This window comes from Primulina tabacum, chromosome 11, assembly GCF_025594145.1.
Source record: "Primulina tabacum isolate GXHZ01 chromosome 11, ASM2559414v2, whole genome shotgun sequence".
Classification (NCBI taxonomy): Eukaryota; Viridiplantae; Streptophyta; class Magnoliopsida; order Lamiales; family Gesneriaceae; genus Primulina; species Primulina tabacum.
Window position 1 is genome coordinate 7788243 of NC_134560.1, and position 25754 is coordinate 7813996.

General features: G+C 36.0%; 1 protein-coding gene across 1 annotated transcript; it reads left to right on the forward strand.

Moving 5' to 3' along the window:
• The first annotated feature begins 748 nt into the window (after positions 1-748).
• Positions 749-23620, forward strand: LOC142519254 (multisubstrate pseudouridine synthase 7). The gene is made up of 20 exons (XM_075622208.1): positions 749-943; positions 1020-1098; positions 1335-1532; positions 1637-1851; positions 3920-3992; positions 4285-4341; positions 5565-5644; positions 5725-5787; positions 5872-5959; positions 14098-14200; positions 14310-14413; positions 15208-15281; positions 17696-17760; positions 18205-18371; positions 19329-19396; positions 19564-19624; positions 21030-21067; positions 22228-22296; positions 22389-22719; positions 23188-23620. Exons 1-20 carry the CDS (start codon positions 771-773, stop codon positions 23212-23214), a joined length of 2133 nt encoding a protein of 710 aa, XP_075478323.1. The 5' UTR covers positions 749-770; the 3' UTR covers positions 23215-23620.
• Positions 23621-25754: the final 2134 nt, after the last annotated feature.

A 25754-nucleotide genomic window follows, 5' to 3' on the forward strand; every position in this document is an offset into this window, starting at 1 on the left:
TCATTTTCTCTGTAGGACAAAAGTACTTCTTATTAAATTGTCTCACCGTATCTTAATAGTCCCATAAAAGATGAGATTGCATAATGTCAACCCCTATAATCACCTTAATAGCACCCTTCTTAGCACTTATCACCTTCCATTTGCTTATATCAACTCCACATTTGTCATTATCACATTTTTTAGATGATCAATCTTTATGTCAGGTTTATCCCCGACAATCTTCTCAATTCTCTTTCCCAAATACCTTTAATTATCAATCATATTCTCATGACTTCTAGCACAATTACGTTTACCAAAGATAGTCTTAAATCCGAAAAATTAAACCTATTGAAATTCTCATTCTTATGTATAACCCCTTTAACATAAACTACTTTTGGATACGTATTTTTTGGATTAACATTAAACTAACCTCCATACGATACATCGTAAACTTGATCGACATATCAATACAATGAAAGAGTAACATAACACTAAACAAATACCGGATTTGTGAACAAAACCAAAGATTTGCGGAAGCGGCTTCAATAATTTGGGGATTAGGGTTTTCTTTCTAGCTCTTCTTGTTTGGAACAAAAGTGAGAACGATCGTGAGAGAGTCGATAGTTGGGCAAAAAAATATTAAAAAAATAATTAAAATATTAAAATTAAATTCGATGGGACATTTGACCTAATTTTTTAAACAATGAGATGATTATGAACCTATTAATATTGCATAGGGATTTCAAAAAATTGATGTATCACAGGGGTAAAAAAACAATTAGCCCGAGTTGATGTCCGTATCGGCTGAAGAAATTCATCGAGTATTTAGTAAAGCCCTCCCTGAACCGCTCCCACTTTCTCTGACCACTCAAAGGATCGATATGACATCCATCGAAGAATCCGATGTCGGGATTCTTTGCTACATCTCCCATCTCCCTGGATTTCGCGGAATTCTCAAGCAGAGGTAATTACAGATATGAGAAACCTAATTCCTAGAGGTAAAAGCCTTTCTGATTTTCGATTGGAAACTTTTTTTCCAGATATTCTGATTTTATTGTGAATGAAGTCGATTTGGATGGAAATATTGTTCGTCTAACGTCGCTGGATGCTCCACCAGAGGTACTGAAGTTGATACTTTAATCACTTTGGTCTATTACGTTAACATTATCGGCAGGAAGTGAGTTGAGGGGATTTTTCGCACATAAGTAATGAAAAAAATTGAAACTTTAGTTTTCCAAATGCAAATTTTGTACCAGAAATATGTGAAATCACCCTGATATTCGATGGCCCGTCAGCTCAACTCTTGGTCCCATCCTGATTTACATGACCTTTTCTGTTAAAACGTGGTCTAATAGATTGCTGAGCAAAAGAGAGAAACAATATGTGATCTATTGGCTAAAGATTACATCCCGGAGATAGAAAAGTTTAGAGTTCTTGCTGGTGACATTGATGCAGAGAAGTTGAAAGCTTTTATAGATCAAGTTTCCTCCAGTGTTGGGGGCAGCAATGAATCAATTGTTCTCTCTCCAAGTTCTGATAAGTCCCATCGAACGGTATGTTGGACAAGTTCTGCTCATTTATTTTACGTAACTGGTTTTATATCATATTATTTGTTTCTGGTCTTAACTTTTAAGAAAGGTTGTTTATCTACTTTCAGGCGGTTCATAACTTCTTCAAGGAGAAACTGAAATTCCTTGTTTCCGACACCATAGACGGACCAGATTCCTCATCTAAGTGCATCAGACTGCGGCTGGATTCAGGTAGAAGGAATGATAAGGGAAGGGACTCAAGGAAAAGAAAAGATCGAGGTGATAGACCTTATGATTGTAGAGGTTCAGATAGTTGGCCAGAACACCTTGGCAAGTTTCTGAGGTGATTTTTTTAATATTTCAATGCACATTATGTGTTTAATTGTTAAGACCCTAAATCCTCAGGGAAAAGCTGGATAATTCCTAAGGAAAGAAGTAGTAGATATTAGAAAAATGGTTCTTTGAATCCAGACATATCATTGCGACTTTGTTAAAGAAAATAATTATCAGTGACATGATTTTGGAAATGAGTATGGAAATTATTCGCGACAAATTTGCGGCATACATAGGAAATTTTTGAGCTCATTCAGTGCTACAGTAATACGAGAATTGAACTTTGTGTTGACACTGAGGCTGTTGTGAAAAAGTATGTATTGATTTTATAATTGATTAATTTCTTTTGATTTTTTATTTGCCAAATGTGTAGTAAATAAACGTGCTCTCTATGTCATTAAGTTCGCTGACAATACTCTCTCAAGGATGAAGAGAAATAAAGGTTCTTGCTCTTTATATGAAGAGAAATAAAGGTTCTCAAGAATAGGTCATTGCGCTCAATGTTGTAAATGGCGGGAGACGGTGGCCGGGCGGTCAGTGGCCGCCTACCGCCTGCCTATGCGGTTGAATTTTTTTTTAGCAATTTTTTATATGTAATTATATACAATCATGCAATATAATTATAAATAATCACAATTTTTCATGTAATATATGTAACTAAATAATGTTTATGATAAAAAAGCTTCATACAATATAATATAATTTAGACAAAGTACAAATAAATATGTAAAGGTAAACTAACAAGATAATTGAGGTTGCGGTTGGAGGTGGTGGCTGATGGTGGACACTTGAAACCAAAAGTAAATACAAAAGAGAGCGAGAGATGTTTTTATATCTAGAGTTTTTTAAATTGATTGACTTTGACTGGTTTTTAAAATAATTTGACTTTGACAGTTGACTAGGATTTTAAAAACATTGACTGCCTCGGCCGCCTCTTCCAACTGGTCGCACGCCGGATAGCTTGAATCGCCTATAAAGATCGCCTTAGACAAAAGCAGTGAGGTCGAGGGCCATGCCTAGGTGGCCTCCTCGACACCCATTTAGAACATTGATCGCGCCTTGTGCTTGATGCACCGCATAGTTTGGATTTGACCATGGGCCGTGGATTTCATGAAAAATGCAAGGGTATTTATGTTTTTACTTTCTCATCTTATTGGATGATAACACCTTAGATTATACCAGACTTAGCTAACTACATCATTGTGTTTCAGCATGGGATAGTCATTGCTCCCACGAGCTTCAATTAACAATTGAGATGGATCAGAAGAAAAAAATGGTTATGACCTTATCCGTTGCATATTAGTGGAATTTATTATTAATTTGCCATTTATTGATTTATAATGCACGAAACGATATTGTAGTCTTAAACTTAGAGCAAGGCCTGTTTAAAACAATACAATTTAAATGGCCAATTCAATTTGAAGTTTTGAACAAATACTAGTGATTTGCTTATTCTAGTACCTTAAAGTAATGCAACTTTCTCGTTTCATTAAAGTTTACTCAAAACTCAATGTGGCTAATGATTTTTATAACATCATTTATTTTGTGGCCGTATTGATCAAACCCTAACAATGATCGAGTTTTTGGAGAATTGGGCTGGTAAGAACTGAAGAAGTTAGATTTATGACTATGGAGGTTGAAAATAATGGGAGTGTTCTAAGGCTTAAGCACTTTTCACTCTCTTTCATGTTTCAAGTGTCCTCCACCATCACTAACCACCTGTCTCAAACCGCCTCCAGCCGCCGCTGCCGCCATCAGCCACCATATTAATTATTTTGTTAGTTTGTATTTATATATTTATTTGTACTTTGTCTTTTTAATTACATATATTACATGAAAAATGATGATTATTTGTGGTTACATTGCATGATTATATATAATTACTCATAAAAAATTACTAAAAAAGATTCAAATTTCAACCGTCTAGGCGGCAGATGCGGTAGGCGGTCACTGACCACCCTCCAACTGCCTTCTGCCATTTACAACATTGGGAGCACTCCACTTGTGACCTGACATCATGTTCATGGAGTTTTGCTGCGCTGTACCAACTAATGTGGATTTTTGGACAATCTTTTCAGGTTTCATCTTTACAAAGAGAACAAGGATACACAGGAGGCCCTCGGGCTTCTTGGAAAAATGCTTGGCGTTCAGGTAATGTGCATATATCATTCAAGTTTATTCAATCTCCTTTTAGTAGTCAAGCAGCTTTTAGTAAATACTTACTTTGCTGTATGGAGTTGTTACCCTTTACTGCTGGCTAATGGTAATAATGGATGGCATTTGAAGGATAAACATTCTTCCATTAATTTACCGCCTCTTTTCTCCTATGGACACGATTCTTTGTTTTCTTTGACTTATGATTATGGTTAAAAAGCTTTTTCAGTCCTACACTACGTGCCGTGAAGTTAACAATTCTCTCAAGTTTTTCTGTTTCATTTTGCAGCCCAGGTCTTTTGGATTTGCAGGAACAAAAGATAAGCGGTCCGTGTCTACTCAAAGGGTAATTTGTCTCATCTATGTTTTTTTGCTTGACAGACATAAATATTCATTTTTTTTTTTTTTTAAATTATTGGACCACCAGTTGTTAACATAATAACTAGTTAAACTTTCTTAAAGATGTTATCCAGTTTATTGCCCATATTCTTTTAATTCTGGAAAACTGTTGGCTGCAATTCACCTATCAGTGTTAATGGAACTGTAAATTGCTTAATCATGTACAAAAGTCTTAGTCTGCCATATGTCCTGGAATAGTTGTCACACATTTTCACATTTTTTATGTTGACATCAGATAGCTGTGTTTGTGTTTTTTCATTTTTGTTTTATTTGTTTGTTTGTTGTTTTAGCATTTTGGTGTATCTATCATAATATCACACTTAGATTTTCCAGATCCCTGTTGTTGAAAAATCTTAGTTAGCATAAAAAGATTGGGTCTGCTCACCCATCTCCATAACATCCCTTTATGAGCAGGCTGAGCTTTGCAGTACTATCATGATCTTTTATGCATATATGTTATAGATAACATTGAGACTGATGTTTACTTGGGCTTCTCCAACCTGTTTTGACGGTGTTGAGCATGGAAAGATTTTGTAGCGAAGCATGAAGTCAGCTTCACTTGGTATAGCAAGATGCTAAATTGTCACCCAAAGCAAGTCCTTCGTTGCTGCTGTTTGTGGATGAGCACGGGGTGGCTTTTCTATCTCTTTGTGGACAGAGTTGTTTATTCTTATATTGGTGATATCTCATCCAGAAGTTCTACTTTCTTTGTCCCATTCGCCTAGTTAAGGACTTTTCTTTGCATTAGTTCCCCGACCACATTGGCTAAATAATAGTCTCCCAAAAATTATATCCACTCTATCACTCATCAAAACTAAGTCATATTCTTGCTTTTTTTTGCACATTGGCTGTCATTCTTTTAAAAACGCTGCCACAGCTGTAATAAGGGGTTTGATAGACCCCTACCTATTTATTTGAGTGATAGTGAGCGAAAACTTCTCGAAGAAGAAGGTTATTTCATGGATTGCACAATAAAACTAAACCAAGAACGCACAATGATTACATATACGTAGCTTAGAAAGTATGTAAATAAGGTAACCCCATTCTAGATATCTAAGATGAGGTAATTTCTGCATTAGCTTACAGTTAAATTTACCACATAATAATGGAATTTTTGCTGTTCTATTATTCTTATCATGCAAAGTATTGTACCTTTGTCATTGCTTACAGGTTACCGTTTTTAAGCATCGAGCTAATATATTAGCGGCACTGAATGAAAGATTAGTTGGTATTAAAGTCGGAAACTTCTGGTACGTGCCTCACCTTGCAAGTTGAATCCACATGCATTTTCTGAAGTTGACTCTATAACTTTTTTGAATATCTCGTACAGCCACGTTCATGATGGTCTTCTTCTTGGGCAACTCCAAGGAAATCGATTTACAATTACTCTAAGGTATGAACATCAATATCTAGTATGGGCACAATTGCAGTAGGTTTACGCATATTCAATCGTTGGTTGTGTTTTTAATTCTTCCAGAAGTGTAATAGCTGAAAATGAGGATATTATCAGAGAATCTACGAGTGCCTTGGGAAAGAATGGATTTATCAACTACTTCGGTTTGCAGGTTAATATTTGATAAAATTATTTACTTGCTCTAAATTAAACTCTTAATGGCTAAACATAATACTGAACATCATAATAAGCGTGAAACAACGGAATGATTATTTGGAAGACACTGAGGAGTAAGGATATAGTACTACAGGTTAGTTTATCATAGTTTCTGGTAATAGATGCTGGCTTCACCATGACTTGTCTATAACCTATATTATTGAGAACTGTAAGAAAATTTTCACTGATGTTTGTTCTGCCTCTTCTAAATTTCAAGCACTCTAAAACTGGTGGGAAATTTGTTGTCTAAAGACCTTGATAAGGCCAATATTGTAACGATCATGCACTATCCTGATCTTGGGTTCTTTTTGGGATTTTCTCCCGTAAACTGGCTCTCTCTGGGTCCTTCTTCCTCACAGGCTTTCCTATGCACCGTTCCTCATAGAATTTCCTCATCATTGGAAAATGAGTTTTTTTGCCTTCCCTGATGCTCGAATCCAATATCTCCAGAATAAATACCTAGGAGTGTAAGTACCAATTGGGCAAGCCACGCGCCATTACTCATACAATATCTTCATCATTTGAAAATGAGTTTCTTTCACTTTACCTAACACTTGAACCCAGCACTCCAATCCCCATCCCTTGAAAATGAGTTTCTTTCGTCTTTCCCACCACTCAAACCCATTACCTTCAGGATAAATACCTAGATTCCTAGAAAGTTGATACCGATTTCAGGGATTGGGATATTCTATGAGTAATGAAGCGTGGGAAAGCCCGTGATGTAGAATATCCTAGAGGGAGCCCGTTTACGGCAGAAGGCCTCAGAGGGAGATCGAGATACCCATGGACGTTACAAATATTCTGTTAATACTCAATACATTTTTGGTTACACATTGAGGATTCATATCTAGCAACATCATTCATCCTAATTAACTTAGAATTCCTAAACCAAACAATCGGTTTTAAATGTTACGTAGAGTTTAAAACACTTTATCTACTAATATACTTGCCTTAAAATTACTAATGATACTATTAGTATGTGTTTGAGTAATCAAATATAGAGGTTATTATGGTAATGTGATATTATGTGTTTATGTAAAAACAAAACCAGAAGAGAAAAGAAAAAGAGAAGCCCTAGAGAGAGAAAAATTTGAAATGCTCTCCCTCTCGTCTAGTTTTCTATCGTCCGAGCCAATCACTGTTCGATCGGCTCTTCTACTTTCTGACCTTTGGTGATTGCCTTTCCTCTCCGTCACCGGCGCCGGCCTACGGCCGTTCGGCGGCATTTACTTTTTCTTTTCATTTCGCCGATTTGCTGGTTTGCCCTCGTTTTCTTCGGCATTTTCTTTTGTCAGTGGGCCGAGTAGTCTTTTCCGGTTGATGACAGCGAAATGTCGACTTGGATGAAGGAATCCGGTGCTGGGTACAGGAGTTGCGATGAAGTTATACGCATTGAACACAAAATCTTCAAGTTACGGATGGGTATTGGGGGCGGCTCAGTATGGTGGGAAGAACGAACCAGATCGTCGAGCTACGTGCCGTAGCAAGATGGGTAAGCCTGAAATTCGATGATTTTGTCCATTACCCTTCTGCAGATTCGGAGTTCCATAGATTCAGGGGAACGAATGCGGTCTTCACCATGCAAAAATTGGTTAATAAACGAGGCAGTTTGATCGAAGTAACAAAATTCAGTCATAACGGAAGAAAGCAAGTTACAATTGTGCCAAGTGGCTATAGCTTAAGGGGATGGAAGAGTATTTCGTCTTCATTGAGGATGCTGTTGGCAGGGAGAGGTCAGGGAAAGAACAATCAAGCTACGCTACAACGAGGTTTCGCACCGAATAGGATCCCACATGTGCAAACAGATGTCAAGGATACGAAGTGGAATTTTAGCCACAAGGAGCAGGTAGCTACGAAGCCTACTGGATATCAAACAGTGAAGAGGAAGTGGCAGGAAGCTGTTGTGATTACTAAAGGAAGGGTGAACATCACTTGGAAAATTATTCAAGAAATTCTGCGGAAGTCCACCAACAAACCGGTCGAGGTTTTCCCCTTTCAAGCTAACAAGGCAATGTGGTGGCCATCAAACTCGGAAGATTTGGCTTATTACATCAAGCTGAAAAGAGGATTTTTCGAGAAGGGGGTAACTTTGGAATTTGAGGGATGGAGACCTGATATTAATACGCAAGATAGGATGCAAAATTGTTGCAACAGCTGGCTACAAGTTTTAGGGGTACCCTGGAATCTCTGGTCCCACAACGCATTCAAGATCATTGGGGAACAGTGTGGGGGATTGTTGGCCGTCAGTAATGATACTTTGTTCTACCGTAACCTGGAAGCGGCAAAGATTAAGGTTAAAGGCCTTGAAGGAGGGTTTATTCGAAGTGCGATGCGTATTCCATTGGAAGGGGGGATTATAGATATAAGTATCAAGGTAGTTTCTTTTGATCCAAAGGCATACGAACAATACCAACGACAAACATATGCACAAGTTCTCGTGAATGGGAAGAGGACGATAGCTGGTTGGGGAAACAAAAACATTGAAAAAGAACAGACAGGAGCAGCGGAGGCAACAGTTAACATCATTGGCAAGGAAGATTCGAGGGTAACTTGCGAATCACCTAAGAATATCGACGCAAGGAAACCACGGGAAGATTACGAAGATAGCGGGCTGAATTTGGAACAGACTCAGGTGCCAATATATTTGAATGAAAAACAAGGCATCCCAGTGGGGAATAAGGGAACATGCTCAAAAACTTATGGAGGCAAAGTGTACAAAATCTTGAGGAGAGTTGTTCCGAAAATAGTTTCGAATTTCAACCAATCACCTATCCATTCGATCACTTCCAGAGGAGAGGAGGAGGAGAAGCTGTCAAGCGGGAGTACAGGAGCCGACAGTCGTACTGTAAAGACATACGAGAATGTTTACTTCCGGAAAAATGCAAAATCCAGTGGTCGAAGAGGAAATGAGGTCGATGAGGATGAAGAGAAGTCCGCATATTTCGGCATCAGTGAAGAAAACGAGAATGGCGGTATCAATGAATCAGATAACGGAGCAGTAATGGAGTTCGACGATTCGGAAGATGATTTGTTCGGAAATGACATTGACCTTGAATTCTCAGATACGGATAGTCATGGCACAATGAAATCAGAAGACTCGAACAAAGGGGTAGAAGAAGTAGAAATCATGAAGGATATGTTCTCTTCACCAAAAAGGAATGTAGCACATGCCGAGTTACATCCACATGAGAATGCGACATCTGCTGTGGGACAGATACTAACCAATTTTCATTCTTCGATTCTCAATCATTCTTTCAAGCTTCATTCATACTTTCCTGTGTCATTCAATGCATTGGGGTTGTCTAGTGGCCTTTTAGGAGGGGGGATGAGAGGGTAGTTGAATTGTCGGTTCACGGGAAAGAACATTTCGAGGGGCAACAGAAGGAAAGGACAGGGAGGGTCACAACGGAAAATATGGCAGTTTGTGATGTTGGTTTATGTGGGGCAGCGGGGAAAGCTACAACCAGTACGTTGAAGAGAGAGTTGAATAGATTGAAGTGTGGAATCAATTATGAGAGAGGTTCGTCCTCTAAGGGTCCACGAATTTCTTTATGAAAATCTTCTCATGGAACATAAGGGGTGGAGGGACGACGAGGAAAAGAGAATTGGTACGAAGGATGATACGTAAGGAAAATCCAGACATTGTAGTACTTCAGGAAACTAAAAAAGAATATGTTGACAGGTGGTTTGTGTCTAGTATGTGGAAATCTAGATTTGTGGAATGGGTATGTTTACCGTCGGAAGGGCGCTCGGGAGGTATCCTTGTTATGTGGGATCCGAGAGTGGTAGTGGTCAGTAATAATCTAATAGGCGAATTCTCCGTGTCAATTGAAATTAAGTCGACCGATGACAACACGTGGTGGTTCACAGCAATTTATGGGCCTGTCAAGCCGGGAGAAAGGGAGAGATTTTGGGATGAATTGGCAGGATTGAGTTCTATATGCGGGGCAATGTGGTGCTTGGGAGAAGATTTTAATGTGGTCAGAAACACGGGAGAAAAGATGAACAACATTTCTAACACGACCAGCATGTTATGTTTTGATATGTTGATAGGAGAATTGGGACTTTATGATCCTCCACTTTTGAACGCTAAATACACGTGGTCTAATTTCAGGGATGAACCGATTTGTTGCCGATTAGACAGATACCTATTTTCGATTGGTTGGAGGGACATTTTTCCACACTTCAGACAAAATGTGTTACCTAGAATTACTTCGGATCACTACCCACTGTTACTTGACACCACAAAGGCGAAATGGGGACCCGCCCCTTTCCGATTCGAGAACGTCTGTTGTCACAGCATAATTTGAAAGATTTGGTCCAAAAGTGGTGGAATGATGGGGAAGAGCAAGGGTGGGAGGGGTACAAGTTTATGAAAAAACTCAAAAAATTGAAAGCCGATATCTCAAGTTGGAACAAAGAAGTTTTTGGCAATGTGGGTGTTAGATTGGAGGAGTTGAAGTATAGGGTTAAACTTTTGGATGAGTTAGAAGCCAAGGGAGGATGGACTGACATTTTAAATTCAGAAAGAAGAGACGCGAAATGTGAGCTGGAAAATTTGACTTTTAAAAGTATCAATTGGAAAGTCAAAAAGCGAAAGTGAGGTGGTTGAGGGAAGGTGATCAAAGCTCTAAGTTCTTTCATTCGATGTTGACCAACAGAAGAAATAAATCAATTATAGATAAGATGGAATTGGAGGATGGGACTTTGGTTACGGAAGAGAAAGAGATTGAGGAAAACATTGTAAGATTTTATAAGCATTTGTATAGGAATTCAGAGGGGGAAGGGGGAGGATTTGAGCGGTTGGAGTGGTGCCCTTTGGATCGGTGCAAGAGACGAGCTGGAAGTTTCCTTTACCGAGGAGGAAATCAAAAGAGCGGTGTTTGAAAGTGAAGGATCGAAGGCGCCGGGACCGGATGGATTCACAATAGCATTTTTCCAAAAGAATTGAGACACGGTCAAAGAGGACTTATTGAAGGTTTTTGCTGAATTTCACGGTGGGGGAGTGGTGAATGGCATCACAAATGAAACTTACATTTGCTTCATTCCCAAGAAACAAGATGCTGTTAAGATCAATGACTTTAGACCAATAAGCCTCACAACGAGTTTGTACAAGATAATTGGCAAAGTGTTGACTTACAGACTTAAAAAAGTGTTGAGCTTTACAATCGCAGAAAATCAATGTGTTTTTATCAAAGGAAGACAGATAATGGATTGTTGCCTTGTTGCTAATTAAGTGGTTGAAGAATACCGTAAGAAGAAAAAAAAGGGGTGGGTGCTTAAGGTGGATTTGGAAAAGGCGTATGACAACATTGATTGGAGATTTCTTGATTTTGTGCTCGAAAAAAAAGGATTTGGAGTGAGATGAAGAAGGTGGATAAGAAGGTGTGTGTCTAACATTTCGTTCTCGATTTTTATTAACGGAAAATCGAGGGGGAAATTTAGAGGGGAACGAGGACTTCGTCAAGGAGATCCTTTGTCCCCTTTTCTTTTTAACTTGGTCATTGACGCTTTGGGGAGGTTGGTTGACAAGGCTAAGGTTTTGAATGAGGCGAGAGGACTGGTGGTTGGCAGGGGTCATGTGGAAATCTCGCATATTCAATTTGCCGATGATACATTGTTTTTAGTACAAACGGAAGGACATGTGAGGAAACTAGTGGAAATAATCAATTTATTTGGGCTGAAATCGGGATTGAAAATCAACTTTCACAAAAGTGTGGTGTTGGGGATTAGTTGTGAGGAAGAGGAAGTGGTTTGCTTGGCCCAATCGATTGGGTGCAAAAAAGATGAATGGCCGATTAAGTATCTTGGGTTACCATTGGGAGGGAAACCGACGACTTTTGAGTTTTGGGAACCTGTCCTTACAAAGATGACCAAAAAACTCTCAAGCTGGAAGAAATCGTTCTTATCAAGAGGAGGTCGGTTGACCCTGATCAAAGCTGTGTTAAGCGCAATGCCTTCTTATTACATGTCTCTGTTTCAAGTGCCAGTAAAAGTGGCAAAAATGATGGAAAAACTGATGAGAGATTTCTTGTGGGATGGAGCGGACGGGGATAAGAGTTGTCACGTTGTTGGATGGGAACATGTATGCAGACCGAAGGATAGTGGTGGGCTAGGATTGGGGAACATTGGTTTGAGAAACAAAGCGTTGCTAGGAAAATGGTGGTGGCGAGGAATAGAGGAAAAGGAGCAGTTGTGGAAGAACGTAATTAAGAGCATTTATGGTCTTCAAGAGAATGGATGGGATTTGGGATTGGCCAGGAATTCGACTTCTAGAAGCCTTTGGAAATTTATTTCTCGTTCTTTCCCGGCAATTCAACTGTTGAGTGGGTTGGTTTTGAGAGGGGGTAATTTCATTAGGTTATGGGAGGATGTTTGGGGGGGAGGGGGTCCTTGTTTCAAAGATCGATTTCCTTATTTATTTTCGATTTCCACCGTCGTCAATAAACCTATTCGTAGTTTTATTGAGGTTTTTGAGTTAGGAGACAGTCGTAATTATCGTTGGGACGTGCGTTTTAGGAGACACCTTAATGACATAGAGGTGGGGAGTTTGGTAATTTAATGGGCGTCCTTCATTCGGTCAGTATCGAGTTGGGTTCGGAGGACAGTAGGGTGTGGTTGGGAGATTCCTCGGGTCTTTTCTCAGTCCGCTCTTTTTACGAGTCATTCTTTCCTTTCCATAACTTTCCTGTTTTCCACTCATATAATCATATTTGGAAAGTTCCTATCCCGCATAAGATTCAAATTTTCTCGTGGATTGTCGCTTTGGGCAAATTACAGACCTCTGATTCAGTGCAAAGAAGACGGCCATCATGTGCGTTACGGCCACAGTGGTGTTGCTTATGTAAAAACCACGAAGAGGATCAGGATCACTTATTGGTGCATTGTTCTTTCTCAAGAAGCATTTGGATTAAGGTGATGCAAGAGTTGAGATTCTTTTGGATTTTTCCGAGGAGGGCCAAAGATATGTTTGTCATAGATCCGGGATTTCGAAAGGGGGCTATCGTGAATACATTCTGGTATACGGTCGTTCATTTCACATTCTGGACATTATGGCTCGAGAGAAACAACAAAATTTTCAATGACTCGTATAACTCGGAGGACAAAGTTTGGGATCTACTAAAATTCAGGGTGGCGCAGTCAACAAGGAATATCAAAGAACTACGACATCTAGCTATTTCAGATGTGGTTAGGGATTGGAAGTTTGTATCGTTTTAATTTCATTATCGTACGAACTTTTATTTTGCGGAAAGCTCATCCGCTTCCTATGTAATGGACTGTTATAAATAAATAAATATATGTTTCCTATCAAAAAAAACAAAAAACAAAACCAGAAAGAAATAAATCCTTTTCGTTTGGCCCCTTTGACTGGCACTAAACACCAGAGCTGAACCAAACACCTATTTTTGAGCAAAAGCGAACACCAGGCCGTTGTCTCAGTTAAGGTCTGGTATGTGCCAAATTTCGAAGTCCTCCAAGTTGGCACAATTACTCAACGAATGAGTTATAATTTAATGTATGGTAACTTGAAGTTAATCACATGTGATGATATTCTTGTACTGTTGTACACTGAAAATTCTTTTCGGTATATTAATGAACTGTGTCAAACCTTTACCCGTCCCCGAGCAACAAAAAATCAATGGAAACCAAATCCATAGCATATCATGCACTCTCATAATTCATTGGCCTGATTTGAACAAAGTCATGAGCATTTAGGCGAAGACAAGCCTTAGCTAATTACACTTGTTTATGAACTGAAATTGCATATATGCTACATTAAAAGTTGAAATAACATTTGCAACATTCCATAACACATGCCATAATATTTTTGCAATTAATAGTGCCGAAAAAGGATGGCCCCGGTATTTGATGACCACTGTAGTTGTGTACTTGTATTTTTACTTTGCAGCGCTGTATGTAATACTTACCTAGATTGCTGAGATATTTGGTGGGACATGCTCATGCATATGAGTCGTTCTTTATTTCCATGAAGGCTTGATGTTTACATTACTAAAATGTAAACATGAACATTGTTTGGATTTTTTACCTTTTTCCTGTATGGTTTGTTATCTCATTTCATCCCACATGTTTTAGCGTTTTGGAAGCAGTTCTGTGCCTACTCATCTCATTGGAGCTGCATTACTTCGTGGAGAATGGAAAAATGCGGTTAACTTGATTCTTGATCCAAGAGAAGGGGATATCCTTTTTCTTTTCTCTTTACACATGCATACATATATATGGTTTAACTTGAAGGGTTCTGGGTCTAGACTTGACAATAGGTTTATCTTGACTAATATATTGATCACAAAGGGATGCTATAAAAAAGATACGGGAATATTACAAGGAGAGTGGCGACATTGAAGGAACTCTAAGACAGTTACCTCGTCATCTAGTTGCAGAGCGTGCTATTGTAAGTATCCTGTTTTGCATTTATCAGTCTTCCTTTTTTTAATGCAATAGGTTTTACTATCACCTGCCAATATTTATTTGTTAATGTTTAAGCCTTCATTGGATGATAAAAAAATTGGTAATTTTGGGATAGAAGTGTAGACAAATTAAATGTGTCGGATCAAATCACAATCAATAGTAATTTTCTATAAATATTTTGGAATTTACAATCTGTATCAAATATTGCCTTCACTAGTCCAATTCCATAAAAATGACACATTTGGGCTGGATCTCTAAAATTATGTCTACCAGATCAAAATTTACAACTGCATCTGAAGTGTACTCCAAGGCCCAAGTTGTTGAACCAATTGAAGGGAATTTGAAGATGTCGCTGACTCTGCAGGAATCAACTCCTATTTTCTACTCAACCTCTTAGGATTTATAATTCAAATAGCGGAATCTAGTCACAGGATTATTACACAGTGTACACCTAAATGATGTTACTATGGAAATTTGGTTATGCTCCCCAGAATTCTCGTATATGAATAGTTTCCAAGAGTCAAGAGGCATCATAATGGATTTAGTTTATTTCAAGGTTTTGTTTTAAAATACTAGAAGTTCCTCCTGTCAATTACCTTCGTTAAGTTTTGGGCTAAATATGCAGCTTTTTTGGTTTGACCATTGATATTTTTTCGTTCATTCTACTTAAAAAGCAACAATAGCTCCTTTCATTGTGAACTACTTAGTTTTTCCTTTTTTTACGCAGATAACTTATTTTCCTGCTCATCATTAGCATTTTCTTTTTTGAAAATCCAGTTGCATTGTTTCCAAAAATCTCCTGGAAATTACTTGCAAGCTTTGTTGGCTATACCCAGGACATTGAGAATGATGTAAGTGATTTTAACTGATCAAGGTTTTATTTAAAACTTACACGTGTCTACTTTTTTTTCACTACCACAATCTAATTTTATTAATTTGGTTTGCATGTAATTTTGATTCATGGTTATGAAGCAAGACCACAAATTGATTATATTTGTTACTAATCTTACTATTTGCTCTCCCCTAGCAAATCAATCCATCCTACTTCTGCTAGTTACTTCAGTACTAGTGCATCTCTTCTTAATTCAGCTTGGTTTTGGTGGTTTACGGCTGTGTGTTTGATGGTATAGTCTAAAGTTTTGTGCTGATTAACAAGTTGGAAATTATTACCACCTTGAATAAAAAAGAACTATAAAGGGTTTATTTGGGAGGCTCATAAAAACGCTGTTTCTGTTCTATTTTTTTGGAAACAATAAATGGGTAAACGGTTCTGTTTCTGGAAAAGCTATAGCAAGAAACGCGAGCCATTGCTGTCTGTTGTTTTATAAGCTAAAATACCTTTTCAATCTTCTATGTTTTACAAAAGTTTTACTGTCTTTACTTAATTCATGTATTTCACAAATCGGTTTTCCACTTTTCCTCTTTTATTGTTTGCAAATGTTACATATTTTATTTTTAAATAAGTTTATTCAAAATCCTGTTTATTTTTTTATGATTCATAAAATATAAATTTGTTCGCAAATTTTATATATCTTTTTTGGATATTATTTAACTTATTGTTTTTATTTAATACAATTTATATTTTTAATTTAATATTTGCTAATATCAATTTATCATTTATTCATTACATGTATTGTTAATTATTTATTTGAAAAGTTCCGTTTAACCAAATAAAATACAAATAACGTAGTCATTTTCCGTCATTTCAAAAAATTACAATTTGCTTTGTTACTGATTTTGTCAAACAATTACTTCTTTTCTTGATTAAAATTTTTTTAGCCTTCAAACAGGCTATTGTCTATTATTTATGGAAAACTGTTTCTCCAATACGCAGAAACAAGAAACAAAAACATCATTCATTTGAAATGATTCCAAAATATCCTAAGCTGAGAGAATGTGTGGAGTTACTCCTTAAGAGTTGCGAACAGCCCATTTGAACTTTACAAAATTGTACCCCCTTTATTTTCTGTAAAGTTCATTTGTACCGTTGTTTGTATGAACTGTGAAGATTTTGCCTTTTTTCTTGTTTTGTCCCTGCAACTGTTATTATGGTATCCTATTTTTAACTCCTTCAGCCTAATTCCATTTTACCGTCATTGTGCCACCACACCACGTAATAAAAATATGCCTTTTATGTTGCGCACTGTTTAGTTCCTTTGTCTGCTTAAGAAATTCCTATTGTTGGCTTGAAATACATGCCTGAGAGTTTATTAGAATACTAATATATTTCTTAAGAAACCTTGGAAAATCAGTATATTTTTTATGTTATTTCAGCTTTCTCAAAGTTTGGTATAGCTATTTACAGCTAAATGTGGCCTATTCAAAATTAATTTTTTTCCATTAAGATATTCCCGAACTATTTCTTTGGGAGCAGATTATGGATTTTTGTGTACACCCTCAACTGTAGGTTCACCATTTGTTGGTGGAAAGTTTCACTTTTGCTGAATCATGAATATGAAAATACATTATTCATGTTGTAGCTCCATTCTTGTTATGGCTTGAAGATGCTGCATGTTGACGTTATTTCGATACCCGGCCTGCTTCTGTAATTTTATCTGACATGGAAGGATAGGGCAGTCTATCCAAATTAACGAGAGGATGCCATAGTTGAGATTTGTCAACTTAGAAAGATTATGAGTCTTTATTGGTTGGATCTTTCTTGTTCTCTCTTTTGATTCTAAAAATATGTCAATGGTTTTGTAGTTTCTTATTCCTCACTGAATATACTCCAGAACACCTCCCTTCTCCACATTATCTTCCCACCTCCCTGGTTGGCAGTAGACATTTTGCTGCAAAATTATGATTTTCTCTCTCATTAAAAAATTATAATTAGTAATTGTATTCTAGTGTAGAACAAATTCTTAGTCATTACTCATGCATACCTTTGTCATATGATTTGGCAGAATTTGAGAAAGCTTCTGTTATGCTTACTCTCCAGATTGCATGTCCCTTTACACTTAACGACCTGATATCATATTGACCGGTTTTTTTCAACTTTTATATGAACTTGATTGGTCTACATCGTAAGACTTGATGGTTATTATTGCCAATATTATTTGATGTTAGTTTTCCAATGGTGTGTGCTTCGTCAATTTTTGATGCAGTGAGGCCTTTGTATGGTATGATAATATGAGGTTAGATAAAATGGAAACAATGTTGTAGACAAAGCACTGATGCAGTGTTTTGTTGGCAAACTAACTTTTGTCCCTTCGAATAAAAATTTACATCTCATAATCTGTGAAGATGCTTCATTTTCAACTTTTAGGTTTGTGCATAGTTATCAGAGCTATCTATGGAACCACGCAGCAAGTATAAGAGTTCAAAAATATGGTATGTGTAGTTTTCTGCATTCTATGTTATATTTTGGCCATGGAGAAATAATATTTTATTGGTTTTCTGCAGAAAGTTTTTGATTAACAAACTCCCGCAAGTTTACTAATGATTGTTATGAGCGAAACTGTGGAAAACTTCTAACGAATCGCATTAGGTTTACCCATGATCGTTCTGATATAGTTTCGACATCTAGTTTAATGTATACATCTTATTTGGAGTGTGAGAAGTCAAAAATTGCGTGCAACAAGCATTTTTATTCCTTTATTTCCTCTCCTCTGGAGCCACCGTCTTCACTCTGGCCGCTTTCTCCTTTTCATTTTGTCTTTCCTCCCTTTTCTGCTCACTGTTAGTTGCGAAGTTTCTATATTGAACTGCATAGGAAGGAGAATATAACCGAGACCTCAACTTATATCTCTTTGTTTGCTATTTATTCTTATGTAGGGGTTCACCAGATTGTGTTGGGTGATTTGGTGTACTGCAAAGATGCAAATGCTGCGGACAAAGTAAAAATATTGTATTTGGAGAGCAAAAATGGCGAATGCGATCATGTAGATGATGATCTAGGTGGCATAACTGATGCTCCAGATTTAACATCCCCATTGATCAAGGTATTTTCTTCTACTGTCCATATTTCATTTATTCGCTTAATATCTTTTCGAAAAACTTGGGAACAAATCTCATTCATTCACTTCAAATCTTCGTGAGAGCACACTGTTGCCATATGATGCACCGGTGTTGGGCATATATGTAAATTTTCTTTGCCTTTAGGCTTTAAGGACTTGCTTGTGGGAATTGTATGAAAGACAATTAAACCACGTATGAACTTTGCTATCAGAAAGCAGTTAATGTATACAAAGTATTGATATTGCAACAGGCACTGTACACTACCACCTATGGCTGACAGACCCTAAGTTTATGTACATAGAATACAAACAGAAATATCTTCTCTTTTATCATTTATGCCCTTTCATGTGAAAGATATATCATAGTGAAGGTATCTACTTTAAATTTTGCGATCAGCTATTTCATGAATTGATTCTGAAGTAAAAGGTAAATGGATGGCATCTCCAAAACTTATTATCTTCTAAGAGAAACCTTGAAATGATCATTGCTTGACTGTGTTGAATACCCATTCTTAAATCATCCTTCAAACAATTAGAAAATGCTCTGCCTTTCGTATATATTATCCCATTGAATTAGAGTCAATTTGGCTTTCTGTATCACTGATGATCTGGACCTAGAATAGGATTTTTGGATTTAGAATTGATCTTATATATGTTGGAATAGTCTTTTTGCTTTTTAAACTTATAAACTATTCCAAATTTCTTCAAACTGTACTTTTAGCTGCATTTCATCCATGTACTAATTTATGGACTTCATTTTGTTATTGTTCCACGAGATATAAATCAGGATGTTAAACATGGTTGTTTGTGACCCATAGGCAAGACTGAACATTCCTATTAATTATCACGTTTAATCTGCTGTATAATATTGGAATGGCTGTCTTCGTATCCTCTATGTATGATTATTTACTTGTAAGAATCTAATATGTTTCTTCTGAGCAGGTAATTAAGGAAGATGATATAGTCACCGGAGATTACACTGTTGATGATATTATCCTTCCTTTACCTGGGTAAAGTTTAGTTGGAACCTGACACCTTGTAATGTGGCTAAAGTTCCTTTCCCTAATCTGTAGTTTATCTAATTATTTATTTTAAAATATTCATAAATATTCCCCCTTTTACAAAGGGGTAGGAGGTGTAGTTGCCAGCAACCTTTTTGATGCTCTGATATTGGCAGGTCGAGGATAACTTATCCAACAAATGATATTGAAAAAGTCTATCATGACTTAGCAGAAAAGGTGAGATATACGTTTCTGATCTTGTTTGTTTGTTTGGTTTTTTCAGTTTGTAGATTCATTTTTTGAGATGCCGATCTAGATCTACCATTTTTGAGTAAAAACAATTTTGGTTTTGCTTGTAATACCAAAAACAATTTGTTTATGTTTTTTGTTCTTTCAGGAACAGTGAACAGGTAAAGGGTTCTGTTTTGGAACATATGTCTAGAGCATTTATAAACAAACACGGCCAAGAACAGAACCAAAGCTCCTCGTGTTTTTGGGCTGTTTTTATTTATTGTTTTTACTAATTAAAATGCGTGGTCTACCTTTTCGAATTTTACCAATATCTTACTCTTTTTACCTCACTTCATTTATTCCATATCTATTCTTCTTTTTTTATTATTATTTATAAATATTATATTTTGATTACGTCAGTGATCTAATCATCAAAATTATTTTTAAGGAAATGTTGCCAACAAATAACAAATTTTTTTTTTGATTGACAAATAACAATGTTTTTCATACATTTACAAATGTCTTTTTCTACAGATTATTTTTTTATTATTTTATTCAATTATATTTTTATATTAATATTTAATTTACCATTTTTATTCTTAAATGTGTTATAAATTATTAGTTTTATAATAAAAACTTAGATGGAAAAAAACATCATAAATGCCATTTTCATTTATTTCAACAGTAAAAGCCTATTTTTAATTATTATTCCTTTCTAATTAATTTTTTTTAACTCACAACATCAGATTAGCTTATTTGCATCTCAAGAAGAAAATGTTTATGCAGTAAGCAGAGATAAGAAGAGGAGTAATAAACCAGACCTCTTCACATACTTCTTGCTTTTTGTTTTTTATTTTTTTATTTTTTTTGGATCTAACTTTTTATTTTTATTTTACTATAAATCCTTTTAGGACCTATGTATTCGGAATCTTTAATTTGGTCATGTCTAGGGTATTAACCATGTGATTGTGGTAAGGTACCACAATAATATTAACTGATATAATGAAGATACCAACATTTTTGAATGCACGAAGAACTATATTGGGCTTAGATAATTCCATAGACAGATAAGATTTTTACATTTCCATTGAAATATCTATGGTCCAATCCAACCGACATTGTTTCCGTATTACAAGTTTGAAAACGGTGCTTATTCTGGAGGGTCTTTAGAAACAACTTTTTTGATTCTAAAAGCTGGGGTTTTACATGTGGTTGCTCAATGTTATGCATGTGTATGAGAAATGAATAATGGCTGTTGGGTACATGGATCAAACTATTGTAGTGATGACATGTCAATACACATGCCATAATATTTCTACCATTAGTGCTTGTGATTGACCTTTTTTCCTGCTTTTCATGGTTAGTTTTCTTTTTACAACTTCCTGCATATTCTCATTTTTAAACTTTTCAGGATGGTATCAGCTTGACAGAGAGCTTGCACAATACCAAGTGAGTTAGTTAAAGTTACAGGCCATAGAAATTGTTCAAGATTTTTGTTATTGAGTAGATAGTTAATTCATCAAAAGGAGAGGACAGAAGGGCATAAAAATGGAACTGGATGTACTTAGCATTTCAAGCTCTTGAATTTGGTATTTTTTCTTTTGTCTATCATCGTCTTTCATCTTCTTTGACTGACGATGTTAACAAAGGGAACCAGTTATCATAACATTTCGGGATCTCATTGTTCTCCATACTTTTGAGTTTCAACCCACATCTAACACTCGGCCACAAAAGTTCGTGGATTCGAGTTGCCTCAGTATTTGGGGGTTATAGCCCAAAATTCCATTTGTTAATCACAACCAATTTAGACATCTAATTGCGCGAAAGAGTTCCTTGAACAGGCAGTATAAGTTGCTCAAACTTTTCATTCACGTTTGATCTGTGGTAGGACCACACAGTCATTCGAAATGGTACGAATTGGTCAGTGTGTGTCACAATCTATGGATTTCTTACAGATGGAAATTCAGCTATTCTAAATATTACTATTAAAGGGTGCAACGTGTATAAGGTAGTATTCTAGAGTCTAGGCACTAGGAAGACACATGCTAATTGAAACGAGACACATTGAGAAATAATAAAATAAAATATAAAATTTATGAGAAAATTTCACCGCATATCAAATATGTACTTTACGAACAATTGACCAAAATAAAACATAAATTCATTAGTTTATGGACAAAAACGACAGAACATCTTGCATTTCTATTTAGATTCAACATCCTGCATTTAAGGCACACTTAGAAAGCATCTTTAAAGCATACCAAAGCTAGTGTTTTTTGTCCGAGACATGCACTTCATTGTAGAGCTGTACCTTAGCATGCATGTAAGTACAATGGCTCAGCCTCGTTTGCCTTATAAGCATAGTCACATTTTTTGTGGGCTTATAATGATCATGATTTTAAGAACCATTTAAAATCGGATTTCCAACTTCACACTAAAGTTTCTAAGCCAAAGTTTATAATTGACTTTTTTTCGTATCACATTCAATTTGGAATGGAATCTTCTCCTTATATGTTCAATACTTGCTTGCTTTCCTTTTTGTTGTGACAAGCAAATGCTTCTGTAGAATTTTCTTTCATTTTTCTGATAATTGGTATTAATTATTGCAGGGAGTTCTCAATGATTAAAATTACAGGGGCATATAGGCGTGTATTTGAAAGGCCTAAGGACTTTGAATGGTCTGCTTGACCTTTTTTGTTTACTTTTCCTGCAATACCATTTACTGAAAGTTGGTTACTTTTACTAGATTTTTCTTTTTCAATTTTCGTAGGGAATTGGTCAAATACAAAGATATGGATGCACCTTTGGCAAAGACAGATTGGGAAATTGTTGCCAAGTCATTTCCAGTTACCTATGGTAGAGATGAGAAGGTACAAAACAAGTGGCAAGCTGATTTGAAGCTGAAGCCATACAAAGTCGGGAATGAGATAGAGATGTCTACAGAAAGTGGCGAAATGGTGGGTGATAGAGGGGAGGATATGCAACCAGAGGATGTCTCCAAGACACAGGAGAACTTAACAGCTCTCAAGTTGAGCTTTACTCTCCCAGCTTCCTGTTATGCTACCATGGCAGTAAGAGAACTGCTGAAGACATCAACATCTGTAAGCATCTGGAATTGAACTTTAGCCCTGTATCAAAATTTTAGCCCTAGGCAATACATATATAAATGTGTTTCTTTATATTATAAAATGCTACTTATTGGATAAAATCCTTGTTCCCAAAAAAGTCTATAATTACATGGTGGCTGATTATTCAAATGTTTGATTCGTAATTCCTTTCTCTGGGATTATTTTCTGGTAATCTTGATCAGGATACATTTTCTCTATTAGATGAAACATGAATGATATTAGTAAAGATGAATAAGCAGCCAGCTTGTCTTGGTATACAAACTTGCTCAAATGTATTTTATTAATAGGCATAACATAAATGTTTCCAACAGCAGTAGATTTAGAATATACTTTTTCTGATACACTGATATTGTTTTTTTATAAGACGATCAATTAAAATCTGTCTAGTTTATGCTTCATTGTACTGCTGCAAGGATGACTTATACCTTTTTTGCTGCTTAGGTTGCCTTTCACAAAACATTAAATTAGGATCTCGAAGGAGAAATTTCAACACTTTCCTGACCAATCAAGTTGCACTAATCTGTAATGCTGAGCTATTTTATGAGGTAAATTCTGATACTTGGATTACTGGTTCGGCCACGCCCTAAACAATCTGCTGCTGAAGAAGAAAACGTCAAAATGGAACTGGAGATAAGAGTCTATTTTTTACCATCATGGTTATTTCCTGCTCGAAGGTATGATTTGCGCAAGTCCTTTATTGCTTGCATGGGCACAAAGTTTTGAACTAGCGAATTCTTATGTACCTACCCATTTTATTTATGTTATAAAATATTTAAATTATTGTCATCTGTTTGATGCCAGAACTTGACTGTCAACAATGCTTTTTAGATGCAGATGTTAACATGTGACCTTTAAACATAAGAATTACTTCCCCACAAGAAAGTTTCGATTTTCTTCAGTTGTGAGGTATTCGACGATGAAGACAGGGATTTGAAATCATTTGAAATAATTATTTGGTTCCCATTTTATATTATAAAAAGGAATTTGTAGTAAATGTGGAGATCAATGAATCTTTGTATTCTTTGCATTGTTTAAATCTTTAAAACATGTACCAAAGAAGTGTTCCGCGCAGTCAATCGATAATTGATGAAATAGTCTCTTTTTTATGGAATAGTCATTTGAGCTCTTAGAAAGGTGCGCTAAACAGATAAAATTCATTAAAATTTTAAAACAAACAGCATTGAAAAATCCAAAAACAATATTTTTCGCATAATAATATATGCCAAGATAAAAAAAGAATAAATTAGACGAATGGAAAGATTTTTAGATGGAAAAGGTTGAATCTTGAAACTAATTTATAAATTCATACGCGATTAATACAATACTTATTTATAGTCGATGTTTCATGAAGGATTAATTAAATGTATAAAAAATCATTAATTTTCAAAATGTCAAAATGTGATTTTTAAACTTAAAAACTCAAATATTTTATGTCATGCAAAAGTTGCACGTTTTTCAATTTTTATTATGTCATGATATTAGTATATTATCTTTTTTTTTTAAACGTAAATTTTTCGTCATAATGTTGACATAATATTGAATGCACCAGCAATGTTAATACAACGTCAACATTCTTGAGTTATAATGTTAGAATCAAGTGCTTATCACTAGGTCAAAAGCTATAGCTGTTAGTCAAGAAACAATTTTATTTTCTCATACTTTTGACAGCGCATAGTGTACTTACTTGGGTGCTAATTGGGTCGGCCTGTTATGCGCATGAGTCTGGAGAGTTGCATGTCTATCTGCTAGTGCTGTCTCATATCCCTTAGAGACAGTTTTACCCTTTCTCTACCGTCGGTCCTGTTCCCAGCAGAGCCATTATTACTCGTTAAGATCTGATGTCATTCTTTTACGACCCATTTAGTCAACCAGATCAAGCAGCGGAATGTCAACAAGTTGACACATGAGAGAACTTCTCAGGAGGTCATCAATCCCAGTACTACTCTCACTAATGCACGCTTAAACCAACATCCCCAAGACATATAGAAATATGATTCTTGGGAGACTTGAACCAATGACCTCTCTTTGATACCAATTGTTAGAATCAAGCGCTTATCATTAGGCCAAAAGCTATATCTGTTAGCCAAGACCAATTTTATTTTCTCATACTAGTGGCAGCGCATAATGCACCTACTTGAGTGCTAATTGGTTGGGCTGTTAGCCCCATGGTTCCAGGGAGGTGCATGTCTATTTGATGATGCTGTCTCATATACCTTAGAGATCATTATTACCTTTTCCTTATCGTCGGTCCTGTCTCCAGCAGAGACATTATTACCCATAAGAGCTGATGTCACTCTTTTACGGCCCACTTAGCTAATCAGATCAAGTGGGATAACGTCAACAACTTAACGCATAAGAACTCACCAGGAAGTTACTCATCCCAGTACTACTCTCACTCATTCACGCTTAACCCAATAAGCAAGCCGATGAAAAATAATTAAAACTGAAAAAAGTAGGGGTTACTATCATCAATAACAAAACAAAAAATGAAAAACATGCTAATTGCATAACAAAAATATAATATTCCATTTTTAGTATTCAAAAATAAAATTATTTTAAAACCTGATATGCGGCATAAAATTTTATTTTATCATTATCTATTATATACACATATATACATTTTGTTATTGTGTCAACTAATTGTGTCTATCTCTGTACTCATCAGTTGTTGATATTTATCTATTGGATATGATGAAACATATCAATATGATTGATAAACAGCGTAACAATGCTAAACACACACACATATATAAATGATTTTTTGGTCTATTAATTTGTATAATTTTGAGTTTTGGTATATTAAATTGTCAAAAATTTGATTTGATACACTAATTATTAATTTTCGACTGTGTTCGTCCAATTGCTAACGTGACATATGAAAAATCAACAAATTATAATGTAATGTCAGCAATTTGGGATGTCACATCAGCATTTTTTCGTGTCAAATAAGCAAATCAATCAAAATAGTCAAAAATTAGAAGTTAATCTACTAAAACTATCTTTTACAG

Coding starts and splice junctions, on each gene's coding strand:
- LOC142519254 (XM_075622208.1), top strand. CDS start 771: ATGTCCGTATCGGCTGAAGAAATTCATCGAGTATTTAGTAAAGCCCTC. Junction 14,414..15,207: donor TAGTTGCAGAGCGTGCTATT/GTAAGTATCCTG, acceptor TTGAAAATCCAG/TTGCATTGTTTCCAAAAATC. Junction 21,068..22,227: donor GAGAGCTTGCACAATACCAA/GTGAGTTAGTTA, acceptor TAATTATTGCAG/GGAGTTCTCAATGATTAAAA.